The following is a 19,666-nucleotide window of genomic DNA, read 5'->3' on the forward strand; positions in this document are numbered from 1 at the left end:
AACACATATGTAATAGAGTAGGTCATCTGATACGTTTTTGCATTTTTCCTATGATGCAGTGAAATATTGAGTCCAGCCTGCATGGGGGGGGAAAAAAAAAAAAAGGCTTCTCAAGTACATTCTACTGACTGACCAGTTCTTCAGTGTAAATATCACCTGCAGTCCTAGATTTCTTGAAGAGTAAATTGTTTGTTTAATGTTTTTGACTTGATCATATCTTTAAAATACAGCCATCAAGCAAAGTAGCCTGCATGGAGTGCATAGCAGTTGAGTTCTTTCATAGAATCATAAAATGGTTTGAGTTGGAAGGGACCTTAAAAATCATCTAGTTCCAACCCCACTGCCAATCCCATGTAGTGCATTAATCTCAAATAGTGTTGGCATCAAGGTATCAAGCTCCACAGCTGAACTGCATCACAAAAAAAAAAAAAAATTATGAATTTGGCTTTTCTGGATAATTTTTCCATCTGCTAACCCAGAAATGTTGGGATCTTAGCTTGAAACCTGCCAAATTCAGATCCATTTGCTTTAAGTTACATTCATTGACATGCATGTCCCTAGAATTAATACATTTCCCTTATTCTTTCCTATGGAAGTAGAAAAAAGAACTGCCTTTCTTAGATGGTAATTAGCATTAAATTAGTTCCACACACTCTGCTGTGGGGAAACAGGAGAAATCCTCCCAAATATTATGAAAACCTAGCAGATAAATGTGGAATGAGGAACCACGGCTTCAGAATGTATTGTTACGTTTAAATAGTCTCACATCCCCAAGTATTCGGCTGTTAATTCCATGTTCTTCTCTGCTGACTGAACTATCACTGTGAATATGGGTCAAGCAGCTCTTTTTGGATGTGCACACTCCAGGGTGAGGAAAATCAGTCCTATAATATCGTAACACGAAGCTGCTTTGCAAATTATTATTTTCATAGCTATAAGCTAGAATATCGTTTTGGTACCTTTCCAACTTACATTGGGCTTAAGTTCCCTTGCAGGAGTGTGTGTGAGTCTCTTCTTTTTCACCTTCAGTTTAGAGGAACACAACCATGTGTGGCAAAATCTGGCTTTGCGTCTAGTTCAAAAATATATTCTCTGTTCATTCACAAGCTCTTCTTTCTGGAAACGTGTTTTTAAGTATCATGAGGTTTGCTCTAAAGCCTCTTTAATTAAACCTGCTACCGTCCATGCTCATTTGAATAAACTCCTTTATCCTGTAGATCTCTGCCATCAGGACAATACAGTTGCAGTTCTGGAGGTTGCATTTTGCACTGGATGGGATGGAACAGACCTAAAGAAAGGCAAAGTTCCTGAATTGAAACATTTACTTTTTCATTTTGAATTGAATACTTCTTGAGTTTTGTCCAGATACATAAATTGGTTTTACTCAGTACTTTCCTCGGCTGTCTTGCTTTTATGACAGAGCTGTTATGTCAAACACCCATTTTATGGAACATGCTTAGTTATGTCTAGTTAGGGCTTAAATCCTAACTGTGTTACAGTTCATCTTCCAAGATCAGAAAGTAGTTATTTATAATTCAAGGTGAATAAATGAATAAATAACATCCACAGAGTCTTAAGTCCAGAAATCATGAAAATGTGTGTAGCTACTGTGGCTGAGAGTGTTCCTGTGTGCTGCTTCACCTCTTTAAAGCGTTCATGGCAGCAAACTGTGTGCTTTCAATGTAGATTACTATGGAGAAAAGAACAGTTTCCATTCAGCAGTTCCATCTGCAGCAGATGTTCTTTATGATGCGTGCAATTTTCCTTCTCAGGCTCAGAATAAGTATTTCAGTCTGATTTGGAGATAGATATAAAAAATTACATTGTCCCATACCTAAAAGGAACCTCGCCTTACTAAGAGTGTTACAGTAGAACAAATTCTTAAGGTGCTGATCTCCTCAGTCAGTTTTCTGAGAATCCTACAGTGATTCATCTTTCATGAGTGATTAACTATCGAGGAAGATCTCAGCTTAAACTCCACTTCAAAAACAAATGAAGCAGTTACCTTTAAAGAAGAAAGTTCTGTTTTATGCCTTCTGTTAACTGGGGGCTAAGTTAGGTTGCTGAAAGGCAATGCAGTGCATTTTGATTTCGATGGATGTTGCTATAATATTCATTGTAGTGCTTTTGCAGGTCAGCTCTACCATACCTGAATCATGAATATGAAACCTCAATTTAGAAACTAAGGTTTAGATTGAGGAACTTAAGGCATGAGCACTTGCAAATTTAAGTGCATAAAGGAAAGATTTCTCTGCATTCTTCATTATCTACTATATTGATATGGTCATGATAAAATTTGGTTTTTCTGTATATCAGAGGCATTAATGTACAAGGGTAGTCCAGTGTTTTTTTTCTGTTCTGATCCCACAAAAAGCTCCTACATCTTGTAAGACTTTTTTCCAATAGAGTGGAAATCTGAATGAAATGCAGATCCTGTTTTGTTTTCGTTCTGTTTAAAAAACCTGCTGCTCTGAGAAGCCATAAGAAAATAAATTCATTTCAAGAATACCATGATATAAAAATGGCAGAAGCAATAATTTCTTCCTGTCAGATAGATGGTATGAAGGGCAAAGCAAATGTATATCACTTGCAGAGGACTGAACATAAGAATGTAACCCGGGCTGCAATAAATCTTAGATTTATTCAATTGCTCAAACCTCTTATATTTTAAGGTTTGCCTCCCACCGTCCTCTGACAAATACTGAATCAGCAATGGTTAGAAAAGCTGCTAGGAAACAAAGCATTTGGCGTGTTGCTTTGCTGATTAATTAGCATTCTGTCTGTCTCTCTTTATCCAGTCTAAAGAAATGATTTATTTGCGTGTTTGAAGATGAAATGCAAATCTTCGATAATTGCATTTAAACAGCTGTGTGGTATAAACTTATAAAACCATTGTGCTGTCAGCTAAAATAGTCCGTCCCATAGATTCATCAGCAAAACAGAGTAATTACTCTATCACACTTAGCATTTGGGAACATGAGGACAAGGGCATTTAGAAAGCCTTAGCAGATTAGAAAAAAGACACGTCTGACCCAGCACTGAGGGCAGAAACTCAGAATTTTCTATCGTGAATGCAACTTATCACCTCTCACAGAGCTGGGGAGGTATTAGAAAGGTAAAACATATAAAAGCAGCCAAAAAAAGGATTTTGAATACTTGGATAAATATTAATAATTTTGTTGTCAGTGCTTTATGTGCTTATGCTCCATCCCTGATGCCCTGGAGGTGTTCAAGGCCAGGTTGGCTGGGGCCCTGGGCAGCCTGGTCTAGTACTGGATTTAGAGGTTGGTGGACCTTGCATGTGATAAGAGGTTGGAGCGTCATGATGTTTGAGATCCCTTCCAACCAGGGTCATTCTGTGATTATGCTCTATTTTGATGTATGATTGTTGTGGATGTTCTCTGCGTTTTGCAGGGGTACCTGTTCAGCAGCAGCACTGATTTTCCTACAGCTATAAAATACATTAAAGTGTCTAAAAACAAACGAACAAAACAAAAAAAACCACAACACCCCACTTGCACTCTGGAAGGTGAACAGAAGAGGAAGGAAGTTGAACTCAAAAACTTGCTGTGTTCTGTAATTGCTTCCAGTTCAGCATGTTCTGTAGGTTAATGGAATATAAAATATCATTTAAATTTAAGACAATTGCTTCCTTTTCATTTTCAGCTTTGAGCCTGAACTTTTTACAATAGGTCTCAAATCATGAAAGACGTATTGAAGGTTAAACATGAAAAGGCTTTTGTGACTCAAGTTATAAATTCACCTAAATATCTAACTTAATGTATAAAAAAAAATCAGAGATTCTTTATGCAGCCACTTTCTCTCCCAAAGGAAAAAGGTGAGTTGCTAAAGGAAAAAAGAATCAATATTGGAAATGTGAATGGCTAGAGGTAGCACAGTATTTGCAGATGCATTGGATTATATGAGAGCTCAGTACATATCAGATGGCAGTGGCTCTACATTGCAGTGTTTACTTCCCTGATTGCTTGTATTGCTGCAGAGGTAACACCACTGCTGTTGGAGAGCAGATGTATGTCATGGATCTGCACATCATCTTTGCCCATTCAGTTCATAAAGTACCGTTGTGTGGTTTAGTGGTTGTTTTTAATATTAATTTGTACAATGATTGACTTTTTTTTTTTTAATAAATAAATAAAAGAAATAAAATATCTCTTCCTAGAGCATAGACCATGTTGTTTTAAGAGTTATAACTGCATCATTAATATGATTATGTAAAATCACCATTCACGTTCTGAAACTCCCTCACTTCTCGTAGATGGAGCTTATTGCCATCTCAGCTTAGCTCCTCATATCCCCCTGTAGAGACCACGGCTTCTCTGCAGTAGAAGGATTCTACTGTCAGATCTGAAAGGATAGTATGCTATAGTGTGTTCATGACAAGTTAGTATAATTCTGCATTTTTCTTTCAGTTGCATTTTCAGGCCTTGGCTTTACCACCTTCTACCTAGCTGGAAAGTTGCATTGCTTCACGGAAAATGGCCGGGGGAAGAGCTGGCGGCTCTGTGCAGCAATACTGCCTCTCTACTGTGCCATGATGATTGCTCTGTCACGTATGTGTGATTACAAACACCACTGGCAAGGTGAGCTATGGAGGTACCTTTTCATGTATTACTATATCATCTATATTACTAGCTTTGCATTTCTGTATTTTTTTTGTTTGTTTCATTGAAATCATGTGAGTTACAATGCACATTATTGCAGACCTCTCTTTCTCCTTGACTGACGCTCCTGAATTTCTACCTTTTGGTTTCAATTAAGTGTTACTTGGTCCCACTGAGCTCTTTCCCATCTCATACAGAAGTCCCCATAAGAGCAAGACATCCTATTACGTGCTTTTTTTTTTTTTTTTTTTTTTTCCCTTCTGGTTTTGTGTATGTGCAGCATCTTGTTCTACCATGGAAGCTTAATCACAATCCATTAACCTTGACATGCTCTTGAAGGAATCTGTTGATCTCCTGCAGAGTTCTTGCCTTGTTCCAGGGCTTGGTGCACTCAGATCAGAGAGCACGAAGCTGTTAGGTTCTTATGCTCTGTGTGAGACCCGGCTGGTTTGAATTAGTTTAACACAAATGAATATGAACAGCAGCGTACAGGTTTACTCTCTAGTTCTGGATGTGTGTTTGCATTGTGCACTACATCTTGCCAAGAGTAAGGATTAGGATTTATGTACTGACGTATGCTCTGAGGCACATTATTATGCTGTATTTTATATATGATGGATGGAAACTATACCCAAGGGATTGTGTCTGTATCCAATTACAGGTGCTCATATTTTTGTTTCTGAAACTCAATCTGGAAACTCAGATAGCTCTTCCCGAGCTAGAAACATGCTGGCACACAATATTCTGCAGGTGACCTGTGCCCTTAGCTGGAAGAACTATCTTCTCAAAGGAGAGTCATGTTCACTCTGTAACATGCTATGCCAAAACTCAGGCCTTGTTTTTCATGCCCAACAGAGTCATCCAATTGTATTGATTGTGGTGGCTTTGCAATCATCTTAACTGTGCTGTGGCGTGTGAACAAAGACCATCAGTATGATGTCCAGGACAGCATACTGTAGGTGAAAGGTGGAGTAGAGTATATGTACATTACAAAGCCAAGACTGAGAACATTAATATTATGAGATTTTAGGAAGTCCGTTAAGTTTGGCTAGAAAATGTAGTGTTCAGGATTTATTGTTGAAATAGGTGAACATTAGAATATTTCATTATGAATCCTGAATATACTGACTGCTTTTAAGTCCCCGTGATCTCCATTTAGAGATTCTTTTAAGGAAAGAAAAGATAAATACTGAAATTGAAAGAATATTCTTTTTCCTTTACTGGCAAAGGAAAAAGGTAGAAAGTAAGACTGGGTTAAACACAGGTCAATCAAATGCTTTGTATTTACAGTGTTCCTTACGGTCTGTCCATTCTGTGGTAACATGATTTTGTTGCTTTTCTTACCTAGATGCTTTTGTTGGAGGGATCATTGGCCTCATTTTTGCTTATATTTGCTACAGACAGCACTACCCTCCTTTGGGTAATACAGCTTGTCATAAATCTTACGTCAGCCTGCTAGATCAGAACTCAATGAAGAAAGAAGAGAGACCTACAGCAGATAATGCTACTGGCCTGCCTCTGGAGGGAATAACTGAAGGTCCAGTATGACTAAGAGATGCAAAATGAACTTTTAGCTTTCTCACATTTTCTCCAAGCTGGTCTCTTAACACAGTGTTTCTTACCATACACTTGATCTGCACTTCTTTTTTTCGTTTCCTTGTTATAAAGACAAATTGGACTTTTTTTTTTTTTAATGCCATAGTATCACTATACTTTTAAATTCTGAGTTTCTATTCATATTGACTGCTGAATTATCTGTTTTCAGTCTACTGCAAACAGATAGGTTATTCAGGGGAAACAGAAAGGACGTTAAAAGACAATCCCACATGGAGATTGATCAAGAAAGTAATTTTAAAGATGTGATTGAGGATACTGTAGATCTGGAAACAGATTTTCTTAAATACTTTGTATCTCCTAGAAAGTTCTGATTGTCTTCAGCACTCACTCACTTCAATGGGTGATGAGTACACACAGCACTTTTCATCAGGCGTTCAGTGTCTGTTCTGGCCAGATGTTTCTTTGTGTAATTTAATAAGTTAGGGCATCATCCTACTGTTTATCTTGTTGCCTTCTAACACAATAAACTCCTTATGATGGGAGAACTTTGTATTAAGCTTTGGCAAGGTCATTCTGAGCTACTAATCAAGCCGCCGACAGGCATGAGTGGTTACAAGTTTGTAAGAGCCACACCTTGTCACATTAGTAGTTCTAGAGGATGATGCTGATATTTGAGAAATTCCACACTGTTAAAATTATCAGCTTGCAATAACATGTGTGTTCATAGGATGGATCAGAAACTTGGTGTTATATCATTAGCAATTCTTTGAGAGTTCTTGCAGTAACTGCTGTCAAAGCAAAGTGAAAGTAAGGAATATTCATGACATTCAACAAGCAGAAGTCTTTAAAACAAATTTAAAAAGATAATAAAGTTTGAGGGTGAAGAAACATAATGGTTTTGTGATTCTCAGTGTACCACGTTCATTTGTGTGTAGTGACTCACTTGCAGCAATGGCGATCTGAAGAAATACAAAGATTTTCATTTGTGACTTTGGGTGCACGACCATGAATGCTTTTGGTGGTTTCCAGCACTGTAATATATCCAGAGGAATGCTGGCTATGGTGTTCCACTTTAACCATTCCACATTTGCAGCTCATCATGTTCTTGTGCATGGCATTTGCAAAGATTGGCTTGGTACTTGAACTGAAACTCACTTCGTTGAAAACAGTGTTGGTACAGAGGACGACCAAACAACCTTAGTTAATTTATTATTACTAGGATCCAGTTTTGTTACGTATGCACTATGCAGTATACATCACATTCCTGTGAAATGATATAGCTTTGGATGGCAGATTGTCAGATTCCAGAATCTCTTTTTGTGGATATCCTGTGAAAATAGAGGTAGATATTTTAGACCATGTCCAGGCAGTAAAACATTTCTTAACAGGGGCTGCTACTTAAAGCAATCAAGATAGTGTTGACCAACAATCATTTTTACGGTGCTTTAGACTGGAGGAGACTGCTGCCATAATTATAATTTATGTGTTCCTGTTGGAATATGTATTGGCCTTGTTGGCATTTTGTGATTCTAACAGCTCAATGTCTTTATGTAATGCTTGTCATTTACTTTTGTCAAAGGTAATCTTTGTAGGCTTTTGTTTTGAGAAGAGCTACTTCCTGATTGTCAACACTTGAATTTTTATGGAAAACAAGGAAATTAAACTCCCTTTTAAAAATTGTAGTAATTGTGTACAAGAGAATACAATAATACTGTGTATAAACATATAAGATATTTGAAAATCGTTGTAAATAGGGAGTGATGTGAAGGGACAAATTCTAATAGGCATAATCCCATCAGGATTCTGTAGAAATTAGGCCTGATCTACTGATACTGGTTTGGCTGTATAGTCAAACAGAATGTAAGAGGCAGGATTTTTTACTGACAGTTACAGTATTCTGAGCTATAGAGTTGACACAATTGGCCAAACCTGTCTTTCTGGTGTACATGTTCTGGGTCATGAAGCTAGCAAAACTGAAGCAGAATTGTGCTGGCTTTGTACATGCACTGTTGACAAAACACTTCTCTGGTGTAATTAAGATCTTATTGTAGAAATCCACAAAGTTTAGTGAAGGTTTAATCTTTCTATAAAGTTTTTAAACCATCCTATCGAGTTCTGTAACAGTGATACCATTTTCTATTACGTTGTATGGGATGACTAAAAGAAAGCCCTGCAGTAAGGGTGTTGTCTTTTCATTGTATAGGGCTTTGCCATTAGCTTTTTCTTTCAGCAGGAACCTTCGTCTTCCAGGTAATATGCAAATGTTAAAAAAAAGAATCTTAAAAGTAGAAGTTTAATACTGATGCATAGTGAATTTTGCATGTTTTTATATAGATCTGGCTTATTCTCAAAAGTGAGTGGGGCCTCCTAACTGTGCTGTTCACATTCCCAGTGTTTTAATGGCTTTTGATACAACTAGGTGATTTTCTTTGGGTTGGGAAGTGCTTGTGCAGACCTTAAATGAGTAGTGGCTGTTGAAAGATTGGAATGTGAAATGTAAAGCAGCATTGATAGTATGATGCAAGAGTAATTGGTGAGCTTTGCAAAGCAGGAAAGAATAACAAGTTTTTATGTAATTAAGTTGAAAGTCATAATATAGACAATGTGAAAGCTTTGATTAAAATGTAATTAAAATTATGAAAGACATAATGAGGTGAAACTTACAGCGGGATCTGTAGATGCTGTAATTACCAGTGTAAAGTCAGCGTGGGGAAGGCATTTTTTGTGGATCAATGTATTTTAATCTCATGCTTTCTCAGTGTGAAGGAGATGTAATGTTGTAATGCACCAATAAAACAACACATGAATATGGGTTTGTACATCTGAGTGTTACCATTTTTTATCAAAGTAGTTTAATTAATAAACCACGTAGAGTATTAGCAAAACAAGCCCTAATGCAACTGTGTTATTTATGCACAATAGCAGTTCCAAAAGTGATTATTGTTTCTAGCCTTTCTCATTTAACCAAAATATGCTACGCAACATCCATCCAGGAAAATGCACAGTGTAAGCCTGCAAGGCTGAAATTTTGAAATATTAAACCAGCTAGTCTGCAACAGGTCCCTTTTACCTGTCACCTTCTGTATCTCAGAAGTTACTGGGAATGCCATATTTTGTAAAGCGTGGTTAGACTAGGAAAAGGCAACAGGATCTAATAGAACACAGCAGAAATATCCTGACACCAAACGTGTGAGATTGCAAATCAGTCAGCAGAATGTCCCTGCATTGTACGCATATCTCAGACAATGTGCTGTGAATAGAACTGGAGCACAAACGCTGATTCATTCTCAGATTTTCTTGTGTGCAACTTAATCTGGTTTCACCCTCGCTTCTTTCCCCACGCATAAAGCACCTGAATTACATTTAGTGTGAAGAGAAGCCTCCTTTTTCTTCTTTCCTTCAATGACTAAAAATAATTTCTGATGATATAAAAATAAAATATATATATATATATTTTAATTCATTTTGCTAGTAATAAAATTCCACTGATTTCAGTGGAAATTTTGTGGATCACTAATCACATCGTATCCAGTAAGTGACATAAAGCCTTCATACCATTTCTGTTCATACTTTTACATTTTTAGGACAATAGTTAATGAAATATTGTAACCTTTGACCAAATTTTTGTTTTGGTAACATATTCCTCTCCTGGGTTAGAGATCTGTTGGATTGATCTAACCTAATGAAAAAGGAAAAGTGTTGACCATAGCAGCATTAGGATGATGAGAGGGAAGGCATTTGTTTTCCTTGCTTTCGATGTTCAGTATATGCAAAGGCCTGCATGTAAGATAATCTTATTCATTTGTGTATCACCTACCCTGCCAGTGTTACTGCACTACAGTAGTGTTGTGCCTGCTGGGACAAAGGCAGGGCCTGGCACTGAAGAGTTACTCCATGCTTGTATTCACTCAAAGCAAGAAAATGGAATTTCTGTTCCTCCTAGGATGCAATGCTGAAAGCCAGAGTAGAAGTTGAGTACCAAGTCAGAGGAAGAACATTGCTTTGAATTTTCTTTTTCTTGTTGCCTCCATGGCAACAGCCTGGAACATCATTAAGTCTCAATGGAGAACCCGTAATGAACATGTTAAATATTAAAATAACAAGACTGGATGGATTTTTCCCAGTACACTGAGATGAATTGAGATGCTTTTTGCACATGCTTGGCACATCCCACTGTTGGCTGACTGCTGGAGGACTTTTGATGAAACTTGCAGAGATGCCCAAGAAATGACTGTTCAGACCACTCAGGCCAGATGTGGATCTTGATTAAACCCAGAAACCTCTATGAAAAGCAGTTGAGCTGCAATAGATATACACGGACATTACAGAAACTAAAGATCTGCCCGTTATTATTTTGCTGCCAGCTTCTGAGAAACCTTTCCAAAAAAGCTTCCCAAAAAAACAAAAGGCATCAGTGAGTAGTGTGAATCACACAATCTATGTAGCGAGGCATGAATGGGGCATGAAATAGAAAATTCTTGCTCAGTGCTTTGACTTGATAAATAAATACAGCGATGCATAGAACAAGTCCACATGTATTGTAGAACTTCAAGCATCAAATCATCCAGCTCTGCAGACCTTAAACCTTTGGACTGAGTTTCTTGTTAGCAGACCAAAAAAGCCTTCAATTTCACTGCCAGCTTTACAGCTGTTACCTATTATACTAGAGACCTATTGGAATTTAACACTTGATACAAAGACTGAATTCACATGGACTGAAACAAGCTTATTTCCAGGAATAGATGGGGCTGGGCACAAGGAGCCTCTCCTTTTTATTTTGGTATTTAGATATGGTTTGCTGTTATTTTGGCATTCTGTTCACAGGCATAACTCTGCTTTTCAACAGCTCCAAGCCCTGTGAGTCTTGTCCCAGTGTTGCCACAATTCTGGTTAGTATCTCTCTCAAAATGAGTTTCTGTCACCATTAAGAAAATTAAGATGAAAAGATGTTAATAAGATAAATGCCCATTCTGTAATTCCTGAAAGAGATCTCAGCAAAGGACCGTTTGAGTTACAAGCCCAAAGACTTGCCTGGTGCCTCCTGCCGAAATCACCCTATTGTCACAGTTCTCCTTGAGCTTTGTATTCAATTCCTTCTGCCAGCGTAATCAGAAGAAGGGAATCTCCACTTGAGATTGTACAATGTGTACAAATTATTGATATTTAATGGATTTTGGAATAACACTCTTCTTTATCAGGCAGATTTAAAATACATTACTATTGTATTAGTCTGAATTCTGTGCACGTCATTTCTTATCAGCATTACAGATCAATTGTGAATATATAACTGCATTTCATCTTAATTTCCAGTTCTGCCAATTGAAGCCACAGTAAAAGATTCAGACTCTGCTTCTTACTGAAGCCAACTTAACAGTCCAGCAAAGGAAGGGAAAAGAACATCTGAGCAGTGCCCCACTGTCGTTCTTCAATCTAAGAGGTACAAATCTGTCATTTTGAATAGGCTACAATTAGCATCTGCAGCATTCTCCAGCAAAGAAAAAGTGACTTAAAACATCCTCTGTATCACTGAATGTGAGAAGGACCAGAGCTGTCTTCCTTAAACAGATCACGGAACAAAAGGCCAAACATATCTTTATGATGACTTGCTTGGAAAACAGCAATTCCATTTCACACAGATGTGATGGTTTAGAAAACAGTTCTAGCTCCATATATCAGCTAATAAAACTGATAGTTTTAACGCTATATTAAGGGAAGAAGCTTGCAGCATCTCCACACTCATCATTCTACAGAGCCCTCTGTCAGCCTATGGAGCCAATTTCCACCCTTTTGAGGCTTCCAGGTCACTCATGCTCTACAAATACCCATAGTAACAGGATTGTTCTCAAGTGGATGATTTGTTCCTATTGTGTTTACCCATATATTCTCACCTGGCCTTCCCCCAGATTTCAGTATGACATGGTTTCAGTTCATAGGGGAGGTGGTCCCATTTTAATTTTTAGCACTGGTGAGTCTCCTTTTTAATTTAATTTATTTTTTTAATACTAAAAGAAACCTTCTGTGCTACAAACTCCCCCAGATGAGCACAGCTGATGTGAGTATTCAGCTCAAGGCAGGTGGGAACAAGCACAACCACAAATAGAAGCAGCATCAACGAATGATCGAGGAGCTTGAAGTTTGGGGGAGGGGATAGGGAACTGGCCTATGTGGAGCAGGAAGAGCTTCTTGACTAGTAAGTGAAATTATGTTCTCTAGGAATAGAGAAACTTAGCCTTTGTTCTGTTTGGGAGTTTCTAAGACAAATGCAAATAAGCTAGCTGAGAGCTGGAAGTTTGCAAAGCAGAGGGGTGGTGAAATTACAGAGCAGCTTTTGAATGAAGGACAGCAGTATCAGCCTTATTTTTTTGCAGTTCTTTTTGGAGGGCTTCTGCAGCAGGGAGAGCTGATCATTTGGTGAACTCTTTCAGCTCTGTATTTCTTTCTTCCCTTCACCGCTTCATAGTTTGAGAAGTACCAGGATTTGTATTCTTAACTTTATTCCTGTCTGCTGTTAAATAAAATCTGGTTTCAAACTTTCAAAGTGCAATGGCTTGTAGCCTGTCAGGGCTATTAACCTCTTCTTGTTTTTTTTTTCTGGAAAGACTTTTCTGAAAATCCCTTGTCTGAGCCTGTACGTTCTTAATGTCTGTGGTAGTTTTTAAGGGGTTCTATAGAACCTTAGGTAGTAGATGTACTACCTAACATCTTTCCAAAAAACTATAGTCCTGACTCGTTGGTATATAGTTACTGTTTATTGGTGCTGGTAATGGCTGTAGGGTATTTATGATGCAGTAAGTGTGGCTATGAAAAAGGATTTTATGAGTCATTGTAGAAAGACTGCCTCATTACGTTGTGATAATCTGCTAAACAACAAGAGTCACCGCTGTAATTAATATTAACGTACAGAATTCTATCTAATGTGTGATGCCCTCAGAGCCTTGTGTAGTCAGTCACCCCCAGTGGCTGTAAGCTGGCTTTCCTGCTCCTAGAGCCTCACTGGCAGAGCTGCTGACATTCACAGGTGCACTGGATTTGTGTATTTGTTTAAATACCAGCACTAATAGGTGCAAATGATTTAAACCAACCCTGTGATGTGAGTTTCAATGGGTTTGCTAGGAGAGATGGATACAAAAATATATCCTGCTCTCAGCTGTACTCCACTAAAAGCTTTCTTGTTGCTTCTCCATCACTCTGAGTTAGAATCATAGAATCACAAGGTTGGAAACAACCTATAAGATCATCTAGTCCAACCGTCTTCTCATTACCACTGTTTCAACTCAGTTTCAGGCCAGGGCAGGTCTGAAATAGCGCTGCCTTTGGTCACTGCTGAAATCAGTGGGGGTCAGAGATAGCTAGGAATTATACTGTGCATTATTTTCTGTCTGTGATAAAGTGAGCTTGCAGGCATGCTTATGCTCTTAAACAGGTCATTAACTCAAATTGTTTCTTTACGTGAAGTCTAAAAGTGGGTCAGTCAAACTCTGTTCAAATTCAGCAAATCTTATCATCAACTATTCCCACTGTTAATGAGACTCTCAAGTGTCTGGGCACACATAGGCTGAAGCCAGTCTGGATTTAGACAGCATTTTAGAATCCATGTGTGTTACCTCCTTGTGTTTGTTTGCTGCTTAAGCCTGACAAGAGTAGGAAGAGTTGAAAGGATATTCTTGTAGCTTGTAAGTTTGGAATAACTCAAGTCATTGATTATTAATGCCTAATTCTACTTAGAATCATCCAGATAGTCTTTATGAAGTGGGTATTAAATAGAACCTTTATTCCAGGTACTTAAGTAGGTTAATTACTGATTATGCATGAGAACAGCAGAAGAAAAATCTCATGGTTTTGTGCAAAGTGAAAATTCTGGTTTGAACTTGAACACATAGCACAAGATTTCATGTTGCCTTGTTTTGTGAATCGTTTTATTGTTGGGCTGTTTCCCCCATCCTCCCCTCATTTATTTGGCGTTGTTGGTTCCCTTAGGCCGTGTTTTAAATGTGAGATAATATAAAATTGCTCTACGTAGTGTTGCAAATTCCTGACAAAATCAATTGGAATGTGCAAAAAGTTAGGATACAGCAAGCGTTGGTGACCCATACAAGAGGTTAATGCCAGGGTCTCACTGGGGTAGCATCCCCTGAGCTGGTGGCCAACGAGTGCACCTTCATTAACAGGTGAAGGAGAGAAGTGACATAATTGACCACCAGCATTCTCAAAATAAAACCCTTTCCTGTGAGTGAGACAATGTGTCAACAGCACCATGTGGGCTGAGAAGCAGCTGCTGTCCCTGGGATGGTGGCTGGGTCCTCCTTCCCACTGCAGAGCTACTGCCATTTGCTGTGTGCAGCAGTCATTAGCCCCTCTACCCTGATGTAAGCAGGAAGGACTGCAGTGATGTTTCTCTCTGCCTCTGGCCTCAATCCAGTCAGTCATTAATTTTAGCCTCTTCTGGAGAACATCTTGAATTTTTCAGGCCTCCTGGTGGGAAGATGTCTCAAAACCATTTTATTGATTATATCTGAGATCTTCCTTGTGTATGTTCCAAAGCGAGAACAGCTGGAAAGCTGCAGACATTGACACTAATAAATTATCCTGCAAACTTTTTCAAACCATCAAACCGCAGTCTGAATTTGGGTCACTCATTTGGGACTCATTTGTCTCACCTTGGTTAGACAGGTGTACTCCAGTGATTCCAGCACCCAGCTGCGCGACTCTTAGGACATGGTAAACCTGCTTCTGTTTGCATCTGTAGCTGCTGGGCAATGCTAAAATCAGTATGTGAAGTGCTCTGGTGTTATGAAATGTGACTGCAGCAAGAGATCAGAGCCTCTGAAATGGTTGGAAATTCTGACATGGAGAAAGAGTCCACACTGTGCTCCGCATTGTTACCTGTTTTAGCACGGTCTGCAGAAGTACATTTGCATGAGGAAAGTTCCTATGGAACCCTGGTCTGACTTTATAATAACATTCTAAAATGTGCGTGTTAAAAATACTAGTCAGAATTTAAAAAAAGCAGTGAGGATTGTTTTCACCATGCACTGCGCTAAAGAAGATATTTTAAGGACTTCCACTAAAGAGCTTTCTAGTTTTATATCAGTGAAGATGAAGATAGAATATTAATTGTATTTATTCTGAGCAGATCTTCAAGATCTTGAACATCGTGCAAAACTGTAAGAGTTCTGAAACAGTTGGCCAAAACATCATTGTAAAGATTTTGTAATTTGGAAAGCCTTTTTCCCCTCCCCTTCCCCCCCCCCCCCCCCCAAAAAAAAAAAGTGTTGTATATAGTATTGCTTTTCTATCTGGAAACTCTCAAATTCCTGGGTGCCATGGAAATTGCATACTTTTTTTGTATCTTTCTTGAAGTGCAACATGGAGAATAATGATGATGTTCAGCTTAACACTTTGTTACAAAATCCATGTTCAGTTCTAATTTAGATACACCTCAAAGGATTTTAGAGTAAGATGACCAGCTTCCCAAGTTAGCATTACAAATACTTATCACCTGTCCCTCAGATCAGCATATTTGGTGTTCAAGTTGAAATTCTCCTTAAAGGGTACTAAACTTTCAAAGAATTATGTTAATGTGGCAACAAATTTTATAGGTTGCTTCTATAAAAGTTCTAATAATTACTTAAAGCCTTGATGATATTATTAAGAATCATCATTCAGATCTCAGAGGAGGAGGAAGGCTGTGCAAAGCTGAGGAGCCCCAAAGAACATGCAGCTTGGCAGTTCTGCATTGCAGAGCAGATGCTGACTCCTTGGCTTGCAAGGTTTCTGCCTCTCAATTAGCAAACAGCATCAGATGAAGTTTGGCAGGATCTTTGGAATTTGGCTTCTTGGATGGTACTTCCATACATCTTGAGTTTTTCACCAAGAGTTTATGTGTGAATGGCTTTTATTTTCTCTACGTTAATTTGCCATGAATTATCCATTTTAAATGATCTACTTCATTTTAAATCCACCAAGGGAGAAGTCTGGAAGGACTCAAGAAAGAATGTGGATCAATTACACGGAAAGCTGGCCAAATAGCTGACGTTTATCTTTACTGTTGAATTTTGATCACTGATGGCGTACTAATCACTGTAATAGCCCAGCTCTTCCACTCCAGGATGAGTTAGCAAGTGACTTAGAGTTGCTGAAGCAGGGAGCTGGCAGGAAAATCCTTCCCACTGGGGATGCCATACATCAGCACATTGCTTATGGAAAGGACGGCTACTTCTGCTCTGAAGGGGACTTCTGTGGCCCCAGGCTGACAACGATGAGCAATAGTTAACCCCTGGATGTATGTCCTGAACCACGTTGTTATTGATAGGGAACGGGTTAAAATCAAAGCTCAGAATATGAATGAGTGGTAAAAAGCCCCAAGATATAATCAAACTGGAAATAAGATAAAAGTTTTCCAAGTAAAGAGAGATGTTCCTGACCCTTTTTAATGATTCATTAGGCTATGCATCAGAACTACATGTCTTTCTAGAAGTAAGGCTGTTCTAAAATCTGAGGCTACTGAGTAGTTAAAGAAAAATCACTCCTTGGCTTTAGAAATCCATTAATTATAAAAGATGATAATAAAAATAACAACAAGGAAGTAGTTTCTGATAGCTCTATAGCTTGTACTGTGGTTGTGACAGGTGAAAAAGTCCAAAGACGAAGTTTTAGAGAAGCATGTTGGGTTGGATTGAATAGTCTCAGAAAACATGCATACTGCAGAGTGTGTGCCTGGCCTTTCTGACTGCATCCAGCTGCAAGAACGTGTTTGTGTTACTGGATGGTTGAGTGAAGTTTAATAGATTTCATTACTGTCCTGGTCAATAAACAAATGAGCAGAAAGGTTTATTGCAAATCATATGTCTGAAGAGAGACAACTCATTAATCTAATTATGTACAACTAACTCCAAAAATGTTGTACTGACTACTCAAATACCTGGAATTGCACAGCACAGAACTGATAGATGTCATATTTGGTCATGCAGCCTGCACCAAATCACTGTGCCTATGGCCACCAGAGCTGAGCCAGCTGCCCCATGCTGCAATGTGTGCATGGTTCACAACAAATCCAGCAGATCTGTGTTTCTGAAGCAGATGGGTAATAGTTGAGGAAAGACAGCACTAACCCCCAAAGAAAAGTAACCTTTGTTTCAACAGTCAGTATGCAAAGTATTTGCTGGTATGAGCTTATTGAAATCCACTGCGAAGCCCTCGCTGTCAGTCATCATGTGTGCTTTATCTTGTTGGAATCTAAAGTACTGTAAGAAAGCATGTGGAATTCGTTCTGCTTCGTGATGATGAAACTTGGATAGGGCTTATTGGTGCTGAATGCTGGCTTCTGGACTGCCAAGCTGTGTGTATGTGCCAGGCTTCCTCCAGTTTGTGTTCTCCCTTTTGGGGAATGATGGTGTCTCAAGGGCAGAGTAGTGACCTCTGTGCTAATGATGGGGCCTGGAGGAGCTTCACAGCAGAAAACAGACACAAGCCAACATTTGGTTTCAATCAACTGAGCCCTGAAGCTGCTCTGGACTTGATAAATTCACAACAGCTTTTGGACTCAGGCTATGCACAGCTGAGGAGGGGTGAGAGGGCACAAAGGCCCACGGGAGGTATTGGATTTCTTGGTGGATTATCTGATTGTTCAGTGCTTGGGAGGTTCCTTTAAAGCCAGATTTGCTGATGTTTCCATTGTCTCTATGGTTCAATAAACAGCTTCCAAGAACAGGCCAATAAAGCAGTGACCCACTTGAAAACAGGAACTCTCAGTACCGGGATGTAAAAGTGGCCCCAAGAAGAATGTCTAATTCCAGAGAAACAAGAACACACAAAATTACTAGCTTATTTGCGGCTTTATAAAATAGAGCTAGGAACAGATGAACATAGATATAATACTGTGCATTTATATGAAATTTTATTAGTTTCGTACTGTTTAAGTAGGACAAATCCTTTATCCTTGCCAATAATAGTAATTATAAATATGGTTATTCTTTAATAAATACACTTGGTAAGTGGAAGGAGTTCAATATTATTCAAGTCCAACTATCATTAAATGAAGAAATGCATGCATAGGGAAACTTGTCTTGTGGATAGCCCTAAGCCAACACAACACAGCACAGCTCATAGAAGTGGTACCAAATTGGCTATTGTGACTTGTCCAGCATGTTCAGGAGTATCCTGAGCTAGTATGCTTAGCTCAAATCAAACATCTTTAGTATTCTGCGAGAATATCTTTAACTTTGGAAAAGGGGAAATAACAAGCATCCAAAAAATGGAGCTTTAAAAAGGCTCCTGTGGATCCTTTGTGTAGGGCATGTGCTTGGATGTACCAATGGGGTGACTTTGCCCCTTGTCACTCTGACAGACACATCATTCTCAGTTATCCCTTTTGCACTCACAAATAACTGGTAGAAAGCAAAGAGATTAGTCCAATTCCAAGGCTGCTGAAAACTTGATCTTAAGATAATATATCTACACAATACAAGAAATTAGTTCTTCATATCTCCAGGTATAAGGGTCTTGTGATAACTTGTTAGATCAGTTGTCATTCTCTCTAGAAAATAGAGACTGAGTTCTACTCTTTTTCTATCATTATTTATCTAAGGGAGTGATAGCTCTGGTGTAGTTAAACCTAAGTACTGGATTCTGAATAAAAGAGAACTTCGTGTCATCCATTATGTGATATGAATTACTATAGTTAGATGTAGATAGAATTCTAACAGCTTCTATGGTCAGGTCTTCTATGACCTTATCCTAATAGTCTGTGTTATATCCAGTTATGCACATTAAGCTTTATATTATCTTTTTAATAAGGAATTAACTAATGTAACTCAAGAAAAGTGACAAGGAACGGTGAAATCTTGGGGCTTCTACTGAAGCTGATAGCAAATTTGAAGTGGAAATTGAATTCGCACTGATATTCTGACACGTTTAATTTGTGTTGTAAACGTGGATGTGATCTGCATTTGTATTTGGGGGCCGAAATAAACTTACCGTCTGTCATCTTAAAATAAGCAGTAGCTTTTTGTCAGGTGATTTGGAATAGAAATTTAAAAACCATGCTATGGTTTAAAAACCTTGCAGTAGGTCCATTGACAGTGGTAGCTTCGGCTTCAGGTTGGTAGTTATCTGTGATTGTAGGTTATAGGCAAAGGGAAATCTTTACCAGCTTCAGTGTGGGCTAGCTTGGGTACTTGAAACCAAAAATAATGAAGTCCTGGGTAGTCCTACCAGTAAGGTCACAGAGAAGACATGGGGCTGTTAGCTGGTTAACACACCACCAAACACAAGTTCTCTTTCAGCATCCCAGCAGTGTTGATGCGAACATCCCAGGTCTGGTCCTTCTGTCAGGGTTACAGTGTCAGCAGCAAATGTCATCCCTTGGCTTCCTAAATGCTTGCAATGCTTTCTAAAACTGAAAATGTCTCGGGCACATCTGAATGTTAGTACTTTCAAAGAATATGAATATAATCTTTCCAAATGATTGGAAAAGGGTGCACTTCTGT

At 38.6% G+C, this 19,666-nt stretch overlaps 1 protein-coding gene across 1 annotated transcript in view; it reads left to right on the top strand.

Moving 5' to 3' along the window:
- Window positions 1–8,998, top strand: part of PLPP4 (phospholipid phosphatase 4) — a 47,506-nt gene extending 38,508 nt beyond the window's left edge. Inside the window, exons 6-7 of the mRNA XM_085229410.1 lie at window positions 4,431–4,601; window positions 5,971–8,998. Coding sequence (XP_085085536.1) covers window positions 4,431–4,601; window positions 5,971–6,170 — 371 coding nt within the window. The 3' untranslated portion in view covers window positions 6,171–8,998. The remainder of the gene's footprint in view (window positions 1–4,430; window positions 4,602–5,970) is intronic.
- Window positions 8,999–19,666: the final 10,668 nt, after the last annotated feature.

The sequence above is a fragment of the Meleagris gallopavo genome, chromosome 8, assembly GCF_905368555.1.
Source record: "Meleagris gallopavo chromosome 8, MGAL_WU_HG_1.1, whole genome shotgun sequence".
In the NCBI taxonomy this organism is placed as follows: domain Eukaryota; kingdom Metazoa; phylum Chordata; class Aves; order Galliformes; family Phasianidae; genus Meleagris; species Meleagris gallopavo.